Here is a 12,932-nt window from a genome sequence, read left to right as displayed (position 1 = left end):
CACGGGTCTCCTCAGTGGGTGCTTCCTATCTCTCCTACCCCGCCTCATACAGTTCTCTCCACCCCCACCCCTTCCTCTTTTCACGCCTGCTGGCTGAGGGCCCCCCTCCTCGGCTCCATCTGCTGCGAATCTGTCCTGCCCGGCGTTTGCAGCATTCCCACTGCCTCTGCCACCTGTCAGGTGCCGTCTGTTCTGCAGACCCCTCTGAGGAGAGCCAAGAGCCCCCCGAGGGGGGATACCCCATCCCACCCTTGGTCCTGCCCCTCCATCTTCCCATGCACTCTTCCCATCTGATTTGTTGAGGCAGGTGCGATCAGTGGATTCCCAAGGTTCCAATTTGCAAGGGATGTTGGGAGCAAGACATTCCAGAAAACTCTGGTGGGGAGGAAGGGGCTACTGCTTCCTCTCCCCTCAGTCCCCACAGGAGCCAAGCCAGAGGGGAGCATGGAGCTGCTGTCCACGCCCCACAGCATCGAGGTCAACAACATCACTTGTGACTCCTTCCGCATCTCCTGGGCCATGGAGAACAGTGACCTGGAGAGGGTCACCCATTACTTCATTGACCTTAACAAGAAGGAGAACAAGAACTCCAACAAGTTCAAGCACCGGGTGAGTGGAGGGTGCGCAGAGGGCCCGTTGCTCACACTCCTCCTTGAAGGAGGCAGGGTAACGGAGCGCTTGCCGGTGGGTGATGGTTGGGACTCTGACAGGCCTGGTTCAAACCCAGGCTCTTCTCCCAGTGTAATCTTAGGAAAGTTATTCAGCCTCACTGAGCCCAAGTTAAGTAAAAAGGGTATAATAATGCCAGCCCCCGCAGGCTTGTGAGAGGCTTCAGTGAGGTAATGTTTGCGTGGTGTCTGGCTTGGGGCCCAGCCCCCGTGAACGCCATTATTGGCATCATGACTGGGGCTTCAGACGGGGAGGGAAAACCTGAGGGGGGGCCACAGACATCACACCGGGGGCTGGCGTCTCAGGGTATGACAAAGCCCCTGACTCAGGAAGCAGCTTTGTTGTTGACTGTGTGGGCAACGTGGGCCATGGGAGGGCTGGGGCCCTTTGCTTGGTCCTCATTGACCCCTCTTGGGCCGCCGTGATCCTCTCTGCCCCTGGCTCTCTGGCCTACAGGTGGCTGGGTTTAGGAAAGCAGCATGGGAGAGTCCTCTGCTGGCTGGGGTGTCCTTTCCCTGGGTTAAAGCCGGGGAGGGGGTGGGTGGGAAGAAGGCTCCCATCTCCTCAAGCTGGCAGAGAGGAAGGGGGAAGAGTGAGGTGGGAAGGAGCTGGTTCCCACGACGACTGCATCATGTGGGTTGCTCACCCTCTCTCTCTTTGGAACTGGTTCTCCCGATCTGGGTGTCTTTTGGCAGGCCAGTTGCCACGGTGACGTGAATGTTCAACACCACCCCCTTAACCCTCCCCCCCCAAAGAATAAGGCATATTTTCCCTTCCTCCCTGGCTCTCGGCATTTGCCGTTGCCGTGGAGACGGCACTGCAGTGTGCAGAGCTCTCGAAGTCTCCCTCAAAAACGGAGGTCTCGCCGCCCTCAACTTTTCGGCCTCCACCCCCGTGGCCTTTCTCCTTAATTCCCAAGAGAACGGGCATCGGGGGCGTTACGGAGGGGTGGAGGCTGGGGGGTATCTGTATGGCCTTCCCAACGGCCACTGCTTGCTTCTGCAGGAAAATGGTGGCCAGGGCGCCGAGCCATTGAATCTCTGAGATTTTGGCCCTCCTTGGGCAGCCTAGGGGCCATCTGGGGAGCGTGAGGTCTGGCGGAATGCCAAGATTGGGCCAGACCCCCAGTTTGACTCTTGGCTCTCTGCATCCCATTTCTCAGGATGTCCCCACCAAGCTTGTGGCCAAGGCCGTGCCACTGCCCATGACAGTAAGAGGCCACTGGTTCCTGAGCCCCCGCACAGAGTACAGCGTGGCCGTGCAGACAGCCGTGAAGCAGAGTGACGGGGAGTACCTGGTGTCCGGCTGGAGCGAGACGGTTGAGTTCTGCACCGGGGGTGAGGCCGTGCTCTCTTGCTGCTTTGACACATCGGTCTTAGTTAGGGTCGGGAGGGGGATGCGTCTTAATCCAGCAGACGCTTATGAGCACCTGCTGAACGCGGGCACCATGCTTCAGCCATCAGGGAGGCACCCCAACGAGACCCGCCCCTGCCCCCGCCAAGCCCGCAGTCTGACACGGCGGGGGGGGGGGGGGGGCAGACGTCATCACTGCTAGTTGGGCTGCCAATACCGCTTCCGAACAGGGATGCACTTCCTTTTCGGGCTCGGGGCAAGCATGCTGTTTTTGAATCGTGGTAAAATACCCATAACACAGTTTCCCATTTTAACCAGTTAAGCGTATGGGTCAGTAGTATTAAGTACGTTCACAGTGGTTGTGCAACCAATCTCCAGAACTTTGTCATCTTCCCAAACTGAAACTCTACACTCACTACACAACAGCTCTCCTCCTCACTTCAGCCCCTGGCAACCACCATTTCACTTTGTGTCTCTGTAACTTTGACTCCTCTCGGTAGCTCCTGCGAGGGGAATCACGCAGCATTTGTCCTTCTGTGACTGCAACATTAGTTCCGTTATTTCACTCGGCATCATGTCCTCAAGGTTCATCCATGCTGAGCATGTGTCAGAATGTCCTTCCTTTTTTTTTTTAAAGATTTTATTTATTTATTTGAGAGAGATAGAAAGCACATGAGAGGGGGGAGGGTCAGAGGGAGAAGCAGACTCCCTGCTGAACAGGGAGCCCGATGCGGGGCTCGATCCCAGGACTCCAGGATCATGACCTGAGCCGAAGGCAGTCGCTTAACCGACTGAGCCACCCAGGCGCCCTGTCCTTCCTTTTTAAGGCTCAATAATATCCCATTGTATGTATAGACCACACTTTGTTTATCCATCATAGGTCGAAGGACAGTCAGTAAGTAATATTAATAATAATCCCATTTGCTCATCTTGAGCCTCCACTTAGCCTGGTAACCTGACCCCTACTTAAGGGTCCTGCAAACCCTCTTAGCAGAATTAAGTTGGCAAATTCCAGTATGAACAAGCACCAGGCTTACGTGTACCTGGTAATGGATGACCCAGGATCTGCCCCACAAATAGTCCACTCTTTAGGTGTCCACAGGGGGAACTGCTCCAGATCTCTCTCTGTCACAGGGAAGGGGCAGGGAACATTCCTAGCCCCGGGCCTCTGAGGCTGCTGGCTCCATCCTCTGCCAAGGCCCATGCCCTAAGTCTCCTTGAGTTGCCATTCTTTCCCGAGCAGTGCTTTTTCTTAGCTCGGCTGCAAAACCCCACTCTGGAGGTGCTCCCACTCCTTGCGGGGAAAGCCTCTTGGTTTACCCCAGAACTCCACACCTAGTGGGAGTTTAATTCAAACTGGGGAGCTGCGGATGGCTGCAGTCCAGTCCCCACTACTCTTGCCAAACCCAGCACCCTGGCCAGGGCTGCATCAGCAAGGAGGAAAGGGCACCTTTTTCTAATTTGTACAAAGGCCCTGTCTTTGCTGGCAGCAGCCCTTGCCTGAGCCTCAGGGCCCCAGAGGCTGGTCCTGGCCCTGGGAGGTGTCCGGTCTACCATCCTGTCTCCAGCCTTCCCTGCTTCTCTCAGGGTGCCGAAGCAGTCACTGCCTCTGACCCTGCTCCGGCTACCCACTCACATCAGTGATCAGCAGGCTCCTTGTGAGCCCCTACCTATAATGACAACTGGCTTCCGTGTGGGTGGTATGGACGGCCTTCTACCTGCTGGATTTGGGGGGCTCCCCCTAGGGGACCTCAAATTCTCCCCTCTCAATCCTTGTTTTGCTTGCTGGTCTTCTTCACATGAGGATAGCCAGAGATCACAGCTCCTGGGGCCCCCGGCATGACTGTCTAACTGGGCAGCCCCTATCCCTTTCTGACTCAGAGAGCTGAGCCTCTGGCAATGAGAGTGCAGGGGTGATGAAGACAAACAGCATCCAGCTGTCCATGTTCCCAGCTGGGCCACCTGGCTTGCTCCTATGTGGTCCAAGGTGCTGTGACTGTTTGGTGTCCCCTGTTGCTCTGAGGACGGAGGTGGGCTGACATACTCCGTGTGCAGTGGGTGAGTGTGGGGGCATGAGGCTGTGATACCCAGCCTGGCCCTGGGCTTAACCAGCCGGACTCTTGCAGATTATGCCAAGGAGCACCTGGCCCAGCTGCAGGAGAAGGCCGAGCAGATCGCAGGCCGTATGCTCCGCTTCTCCGTCTTCTACCGCAACCACCACAAGGAGTACTTCCAGCACGCCAGGTACGGCGTGGCCCCTGGCAGGGGCCTGGGTCTCGCCTTCTGCCCCTGACTCTGCTTTGCCCAGACAGCCACGGCTGTCTGACATCACGCCCACCTTGTCTTTGCCAGACCCTCCTACGGAGTATCACAGGCTGGCTCTGGGGGGATGGCTCACTGCTGGGGATTGGGCTCCAGGGAAGGAGAGGGCTCCCGGGGTGGGGATGCTTGGGGGAACCATGTGAACTGGCCTGGGTGAACAAGATCTTGGGTTTGCTCCTCCTTTTGGACAGTTCCTTTCACTGGCTTCTAATGCCCAGAGTCAGCTGTCTCTCCAGTTCAGGCCCTGGGTCCCAGAGGGAGATGGTAAGGGGAGCACAGGGTGAGAGGATTCTGTGTCTGAAGGGTCCTAGTTTTCAAACCGTGTGCTGTGGAGGCTGGAGGCTCCAGGGAGGTGTCACAGGGCATTTTAGGGGGGTATTAAGGGGTTGTTGAGGAAATTAGGGTGAGGCTCGGTGGGCCCCACATCTATCAGTCAACTGGAGCAGCTTCAGTTGCACTGCTTATCGACTGCCTATGTATAATATCTTTTGGGGAAGAAAGAGAGGGGCTCTGTAGTCCAAAAATATTTGATCCAATTGATGATCTGTTCTAACCCTCTCAGCCTAGAGATGGGGAGCCTGAGGCGCAGAGAGCCCGTAGGTCACTAGTCACCTGGGACATCCAGGACCTGGCAAGGGTGAAGCCGGGTCGGGGGCTGCCCACCCTCCCCAGGCCTGCTGACACCGCCCCAAGTCCATGTCCTTCTAAGGCTGGGCTAGGGCAACCTGCTAGTCTTACTGTCTTTGTCATTGCATTCAACTGGGGGTGCGGTGCTCCCACCCTACTCCAGCATGGCAGGGAGCTAGTGGGCTCTTTGGTTTTTGTACTAAAGAAGAGAGGCAGCCAGGTGAGTGGTGAGCACACTGGCCCAGTTCCAGCTCCTCTCTCAGCAAGCACGCAAGAGAGAGAAAGCACCCATATGTGCCAGGATGTAAAGATGAATAAAGGGTAGAGTCCCCCGTCTTGAAAACCTCAGAGTCTATCAGAGGGACAGTTCAGACAGATGGAATGTAAGAAGTACGTGTGATTGTTGAGTAAAATTCAGTACCTGCACGTAGCAGGCAAAGTTTTGTTGAATACAAATGTGCCTGATGTTCCCCGAAGATTTTGGAGAGGAGGGGACACCTGTGCTGGGCCTGGAAGGATGATTAGGAGTTTGGTGGGCCAGGTGAAGAGAGGTCCAGGGAAAGGCAGTCCAGGCAGAGGGAAGAGCCCTGCAAAGGCACAGAGGCAGGAAAGTTGGGGGTTCATGTGTGGCTGGAGAATGTTACTTGTGGGTGTAGGGGTGGTGGGAGGTGGGGTCAGAAAGGCCAGACCTTGATGGCCTTGCTTTTCATGAAAGCTCCATCAGAGGGTTTTAAGATGGGGAGTGGAAGGTTCAGACCTCTCCTCTGTGAAGGAGTGGCTTGCATCAGTCCATCTCCAGGGCTCTCCCTGCTCTCACATTCTGGAATGTTCTATTTGCGACCGATGGAGGCAGCAGCTGGTGGGAGAGCTGGGAGCTCGGCTGGCTTCCTTCTCAACCCCACACAGCAGCCAAGCCTCAGCCCAGCTAACCAGCGGCATTTTCTCTTCCCTTTGGCATTTTTCCCCCGGGGTGGGTAGGACCCACTGCGGGAACATGCTGCAGCCCTACCTGAAGGACAACAGCGGCAGCCATGGCTCCCCAACCAGCGGCATGCTCCACGGGGTCTTCTTCAGCTGCAACACAGAGTTCAACACTGGCCAGCCTCCTCAGGACTCCCCCTACGGTCGCTGGCGCTTCCAGATCCCTGCCCAGCGCCTTTTCAACCCCAGCACCAACCTCTACTTTGCGGACTTCTACTGTATGTACACAGCTTACCACTATGCCATCCTGGTGCTGGCCCCTAAGGGCTCCCTGGGGGACCGCTTCTGCCGTGACCGCCTGCCCCTCCTGGACATTGCCTGCAACAAGTTCCTGACCTGCAGCGTGGAGGATGGGGAGCTGATCTTCCGCCATGCCCAGGACCTCATCCTGGAGATCATCTATACCGAACCCGTTGACCTGTCCCTGGGCACCCTGGGGGAGATCAGCGGGCACCAGCTCATGAGCCTATCCACTGCTGACGCCAAGAAAGACCCCAGCTGCAAGACCTGCAACATCAGTGTGGGCCGCTAGGGACTCCTGGGGAACTGGGGGGCTAGGGAGAGATGACAGGCAGGGTGGCAACGGGTGGCATAGGTTCAGGGAGCTGGCTTTCTCTCCCCTGCCCCCCCCCCAGCTCCCTCCACGCCACAGCCTTCCCCTTTCCCACCCAGTGGCATTAGAGGCAACAGAGGGTGTCCCCTTGGTAGGCGTGGCCTATTCACCCCTGGTGGACTTGGTAACGCTTCTTAGCCTCCGTAGGTTGGTGGAAGGAGGGTAGATTTCTGGAGATTTCCCCATTCCTGGTTTCCCTGTCCTGCTGTTTCTTGCTTCATCCCGGCCTCCACCTCATGGAAACTTACAGCCTGGGGGCTGTCGCTGAGCAGCCTCCCCGGGCCAGAGCCCACGTGTTCCTTGCCCGCCCCCAGAGGCGCTGCAGAGAGCCGCGGGTGCTCCTCTCCAGCCCCGCCCACCCCACTCAGGGCCAACCACAGAATACCCCTCCCCTCTGTGCCGGCCCGGGGCGGGGGGGGGGGGGGGGGGGGGCTTCCGACTCCAGGCCTGGCCCTTTCCCTTTATACATAGTCTCCTGCACCGCTCTGACCCCCCAGCACCCTCTTCCTGCATGGGGAGAGCTGTCCCTCCCCTTCTCCACCTGCCCTCTAGAAAGGGGCCCTCTTTTTCCTCCTGGCTTTGGGGGCTCCGGGCTGTTGGGACTTTTCCTTTCTCCTCTGGAGATGATGTGTACCCCAGCGTACCTTCTCCGTTGCTCAGAGCACCGAGGTCTGCAGTGGCAGCCACTGGGGTCGAGGAGGGGGACAGAGACCCCTGAGACCCAGAGGTAACCCTTCTTAGCCCGAAGGGGGCCGCCTCCTGCCCCGAGGGGACCCAGTGTGGAACTAGAATCGAGGGCTTTCCGAAGAGCCGCAGCACCCTGCCTGACTGTGCGCTTTGCTCGCTCTCTCTGCCACGGGGCCGTGACTGCACCGTGCCTGCGTGTGATCTGGACTGTGGCTTCCCTGCCACCGCACCTCACGCTCCGCCCACCGGCACCGTCTGCTTCCCCACCGCCAGCCGGTTGGCGGAGAACCCCTTCCCTGGGGAGTTCTTGGAGACGGCTTCCTGAGCCTCCCAGCTTTTTCGCCTATTTCTTACTTTGGTACGGGTCATGAGGGTGGTGAGGGTGGACCCCCAGGTCGGGGGGCAGGTGGAGGTGTGGATGGAGGCAGCTAGCTGTTCAGGGGATGGTGGAGGCGATGTCAGGCAGAGGACAGCAGCCCCCACAGTGACAGCCAGATCCCCGTGATGAAGTACAGAAGGGGCCAGAAGGCCAACAAGGCCATATCTCAGTAAGGGCGCAGGTGGGACAGCTGGTCGCCTCTTGTGTAGCCACAGGGAGTGGTGTGGTCAGCTGTCTCTGTGGCACGGAGCAGGTCTGGGGGCCCTGGGAGAAGCATGGAGGAGAGGACATGGGCCCCCAGGCCTCTTCCCCCTCTGCTGACTGCGTTGCTCTGGGGGGTGGCCCACTGCTCTCCCCCGGCCCTGTGTCTGCCCTGAGCTGGGGGCACACCCGCCTGTGTTGTGCTTGCGACGTGCATCAATAAACCACCATGGCCTGAGAGCCCCGACTCTCTTTGAGCTCTGGGAGGGGTGGGGGTAGGCAAGTTGTACAATCACAGAGGAACTCAACTGGGGATGTCCCCCAGGACAAGACATCTGGAACTGTCTCCAAGGGTGCTCCAAATCTTGCTGTGGGAGGCAGGGCTCAGAAAGCGGAGCCGTATCTCTAGCTTAGAAGGGACTTTGGAGGTCTTTTGGTGCTACCCTGCACTTTGCGGAAGGGGAAACTGAGGCCTTATGAGAGGGGAACCTGTGGCAATCTGAAGACCTTAGCAAGGTCCCCTGTTTGGAGCCCTTCCCAATGCGACAGCCTGCCACTGCGTCAGACCCAGATACTCCTAAATTTCCCTCGCCCAGAGCCCAACTCTCCCCTCCCCAGCAGGGCTCCTCATTTGCAGATCTGAGTCACCTCTGCGTCTATTATTATGGACTTATTAAAATGATCTGCTGGAGTAGAAAAGTTCCAGAAAAATTAGAGTCACCTCACTGACACTGCCTGGCTCAGGACCAAATGAACATGTGTCATCCAGAGCTTGGGGCACAGCCTCCTTGGGCTAGGGGAAAGCTGAAGGGCAAACGACCGCTTCCTGAGGGCCTACTATGGGCCAGGCATTTGGCTAGGTGCTTTCACACACATCAGCTTATGTAGTCTTCACAATGGCCCTCCGCCATAGTATTCCTATTTAACAGATGAAGAAATTGAGGCACAAAAAAGTTAAATAAAAGGCTTGCACATGTCTTACAGCTGGTAGGCAACAGTGCCTGGATTGGATTCAGAAGCTGGAATCTTCCCATTCCACTGTCCTGTCTCCCCTAGTGTCTGCCAGGAGCCGCCCGAACGGTAAGACATGGGCAGGCTGGTCTCAGCACTTGGCCCTCTCAAGGGTCTCCCCTCTACATCTCTCCTGGCTGACCAAGGCTGCACCTTGATCCTGAATAACACCAGGGGGGGCTGTGGAGTCACAAATGCCAAGGAGCCTTCTTTTAAAGGAGTAGTGGGCAGCACTGGGTGTCCAGAATTCCACAGACGGGGAATGATCTTCAGGGCCCATCCTTCCCTCCTCTGGTCAGGAGACCCCCACCCCACGCCAGAGGGGTTTTCAGAATTCTTCAGAGGTGCAGGCTTCAGTCTTCCTTTTGTGAACCCTCTGAGTTTCTTAGGGAAAGATTGGCTCCCAGTGTCCTCTTTAGTGGGGGATGAAGGCAGCGTACTGAGGGGAGGTTGGGGAGGAGCCACACGCAGGTTTCCCCAGAGAGCCTGCTTCTCATTGCTCTCTCCAGATGGCCGCTCTGCTCTGCTCTCCGGTTGCTGGAGGCGCTTGTCAGAGCTGGGTCAGGGCACTGGCTGGAATCTGCCCTGAGGTCCTTTCTGGCCCCTGTCCCTCTAATCTGACCTGGTGGAGGGAGAGAGGTCTATGTGCGAGTGCGCGCGCGCGCGCACACACACACACACACACACACACACACACACACACCCCACCTCCCTAGACTGGATTTAGAAGACACACATGGCTGCCACAGAGAGCCACAAAGTGAGGGACAACCCAGGACTGTAGCTGCCACCATCCAGCTGAGGGGCCCCGAGTTAGCCCTGCTCCAATGCAGTCAGGGAGAAAAAATGAGGCAGTGGCCACCAAGGGGTGCCTCCAGGTTACAAGCGGGGTGTTCTGCCGTGCGGGCACCAATACACAGACACACCCAACACATACACGCGGCTACGTGCCCTCAAGCCCCCAACTGTCTGTCTCTGTCTCTCTGCTCTGCCCATTCCTTCCCTACTGGGCCAGCATCTTTCTTTTCATCTTGGATGGATGACAGTCTCCCCAGAGTAGTGGGTGGGGAGGAGCCAGCTCTGAGGACCCTCACAGTTTTGTATGGTTTTGGTATGTGTCTCTTCTCCATGTTAGGAAAGAAGGTGGCTGGGGTCCCAAGGAAAGGGATGAGGAGGGACCATTCCCCCAGATGGAGGGAGGCCTTCAGGAAGCTGAGCTGAGGTGATTGGCCATAAAACAGCTTGGCCACAGCATCTGGAGGAGATTGGAACCAGATGTTCCTGAGATGGGGGAGGGGAGGGTGTGGGACTGGGAGGAGGCTGGAGCAGGAGAAGCAGGCTGGTCAGTAGGAGGCTGAGTTGGGGGGCCTCGTGGCTCTCCGGAGAAAACATCTGGCTGCCCTCTCCCCACTCCCCAAGTCAGACACTACTATTTTTGCAAACTGGAGCAGCAAATCTTTTCACGGATTCTAGAATCAGCCCTGTGTATAGGGACAGTCAAGCACAGGGTGTGACTTGGGAGGTGCCCAGAAAGGCTACCAGCTAGCCAGAAATGTCTCCTGCTGCCCCACAAGCCCCGCCTTGCTGTGGGCTAAGCATGGCCTTCTCTGGCAGGAATCCTTCTGCGCTCAGCAAATAATGCTCAACTGGAAACTAGTGTACCCAGAAGTTTCCTTTTTGCATAGAAAGAGAGTAGTCCAGGAACTGGAAAACTGTCTGGCAAAGGAAAGGAAAAGAAGGCCCATTTATGGAGAGCCTCCTATTTGCAGGCACTGTATCAGGATCTCCTCAAAGGGTATCTCATTGCTTCCTTGCAACCCTGAATGTGTTGTCATTCCCCCGTCTAGATGAAGAAACTGAGGCTCAGAGATGTTAAATGACTCACCCAGGGGCTCACAGCCACCAGATGGTAGAGCTTGTGTTTGAAACCGGCTATGTTTGCATGCAAGCTTTTGAACTTTTCATGACACAGAAGCAGATGGGGGAGGGGGAGGGGAAGGGGAAGGGAAAAGGGGGAAAGAGAAGGAGGAAAGTGGTGGTGCAGGGCATGTGACTTTCCTCCTACTATAGTGGAGCCACACTTGGCCCTAGAAGATCCCCCACCCCCCTGCTGGTGAGGAACCCCGCCCTCTGGCTGCTTGGAGACTAGACGCTGGGTTTTCTTGTCCACCTCAGCTGTGGCAGGAAGGGTTGCCGAGGACAGGGGAGAGGCTTGGGGAGCAGAGGCCCAGGGAGGAGGCAGCTGGCCAGCACCACTGGACAAAGGATGGCAGAGCCACGTCTCCTGACTGCCAGGCTGATGCTGTTGTCCCCGCCTCTGCGGGCTACAAAGGTGCTCCCAGAGGCAGGAATCTGAAGCTCCAGGGTGTGCGCTAATCTCGCTCGAGCTGGGAGCACAGTCAGGGGCAGGTCCATCCCGGCTTTTCTATTCCTGGCCATGCCCTCAGGACCAAGAGGGCCCTCAGGGACTTGCAGACAGTTGTAGGAGCAAGGGTACCTTCCTCTGACATGGAGTCAGCTGAGCTGCTGGGCAGCGCTGCCCTGGAGCTGGTCTAATCTAGAAACCTGAAGCAGCCCGAAGGTGAGGGTGGGTGGGGTTCTGAGAGCACATGCATTGATTAAGTTCTGGAATATGTATGTATCAGTGGCCTGCACCCAGCTCCTGAGCAGCCTCCACCACCCAGAGGCAGCCTCTGAAGATGGGCCCAGAGCCGACAGGGAAGGCGCACCAGCACGGTCCCTGCGTCATTAGAGGGGTCTGAGTCTACGGTGGTGATGGAGTCTTGGGACAGGGGCCTGGGGTGGCCGCATGAGCTGCCTCTGGCTGTGGCATTGCTGTTCACAGAGTGGAGGACCAGCTACTCTCTGTGGGCTGGAACCCTTAAGTCTGGATGGGGTTAGGATCCTGGCTCCTTCTGGACATATGGCTCATGAACTGGGAGTATGGGCCTCTGAGCTTCAGAACGTGGAGGGCTGGTGAGAGAGCTGTGACCACTGACTACAAATTCTGCTGTGGAGGAGCTGATGCCAGGTCGATTGGCCAAGTGTCCGGGTGAGATGCCCAGGCAGCTCCAACGATCTGGGGGCCTTTCCATCCCGCTCAGGGCCTCCAGGCTGTCCGGAGCACTGAGGTCAGAGGAGGTGGGGGCAGGGAGCGGTGGCTGTGACATCACAGCCTGTGACCTCACTGGAACAATAGGCGGTAACCCTTCAGCCCATCACCCCCTCCCTTGCAGGACCTCCCGGGCTCATCTGCCGTCAGGACTGGACGAGAGAGCCGCAGCCTGACAGTGGGAGCAGGCCGGCTTCCTGGAAGGAAAGGGTCCTGCCTACACATCGGATGCCAGCAATGTGTCTGGTTTCTACTACTGCATTCTGCTTAAAGGGCCCGTCTGGGGTGCACCATGCCATGCTGCTGCCTGGGGGTAGGTCCCCTCCCACAGTCCAGAGAGCATCTGGCCCAACACGGGCCTCTGCAATAGGGAGAGGCTTGAGGCCAGTAAAAGACCTACAGACCCACTGAAGGATCTCAGGGAGCCCCAGGGCTGGGAGCAGGATGCCTGGCCCTCTCTGAAATAGGGGAGTGGCCAGCCCAGGCCGAAGAACCCAGGTCCTCTCTCTGCTTTCTTGCCCCTTGAGATCCATGAAGAGAAAGGGGAGAGAGAGGCTCGTCTGAATGGAGGGAGCAGGGATGTGACTTCTCTCCTCCTGGCCTCTGGAAATCAGGTCTGGGCCTCACTGCTGGCTGGGGAGGGAGAAGGCCACGGCAGGAAGGAGGAGGCCCGCCGAGACACAGCCTTGGGAGAGGGGGCCAGAGCTGGAATGTTTGCTCAGTGGCTGCTGAGTGTCTGGCTCTTGTCTGCATGGGAAGAGAAGGACCCGCAGGGGGCCAGCACTCAGTGTTTGACCTTCAGGAAGGCAGAGTTTCAGGGCCAGTTCATGGATCTGTTCAGGCTGATGCCAGTTTTCTGGCTTCTGGTGGGCTCCCCGGGGACACACTCCAGCCCACCCACCCCTTTCTCTAGACAGAGACAGAAAACCCAGGTGGACACCAGCTGGACAGACAACATGCCTAGCCCCTTTTACATA

General features: G+C 57.5%; 1 protein-coding gene across 1 annotated transcript; it reads left to right on the top strand.

The window, feature by feature from the left end:
• Positions 1-423: 423 nt before the first annotated feature.
• Positions 424-6,484, top strand: PHYHIP (phytanoyl-CoA 2-hydroxylase interacting protein). Its single transcript, XM_028114222.2, has 4 exons — positions 424-609; positions 1,832-2,006; positions 4,149-4,266; positions 5,950-6,484. Exons 1-4 carry the CDS (start codon positions 445-447, stop codon positions 6,482-6,484), a joined length of 993 nt encoding a protein of 330 aa, XP_027970023.1. The 5' UTR covers positions 424-444.
• Positions 6,485-12,932: the final 6,448 nt, after the last annotated feature.

This window comes from Eumetopias jubatus, unplaced genomic scaffold (genome assembly GCF_037043125.1).
Source record: "Eumetopias jubatus isolate StellerSeaLion01/CBP00866 unplaced genomic scaffold, mEumJub1_p1.0 scaffold_2, whole genome shotgun sequence".
NCBI classification, from domain to species: Eukaryota; Metazoa; Chordata; class Mammalia; order Carnivora; family Otariidae; genus Eumetopias; species Eumetopias jubatus.
Note: the sequence above shows the minus strand (reverse complement) of the source record. Positions and strands in the feature narration are given on the sequence as shown.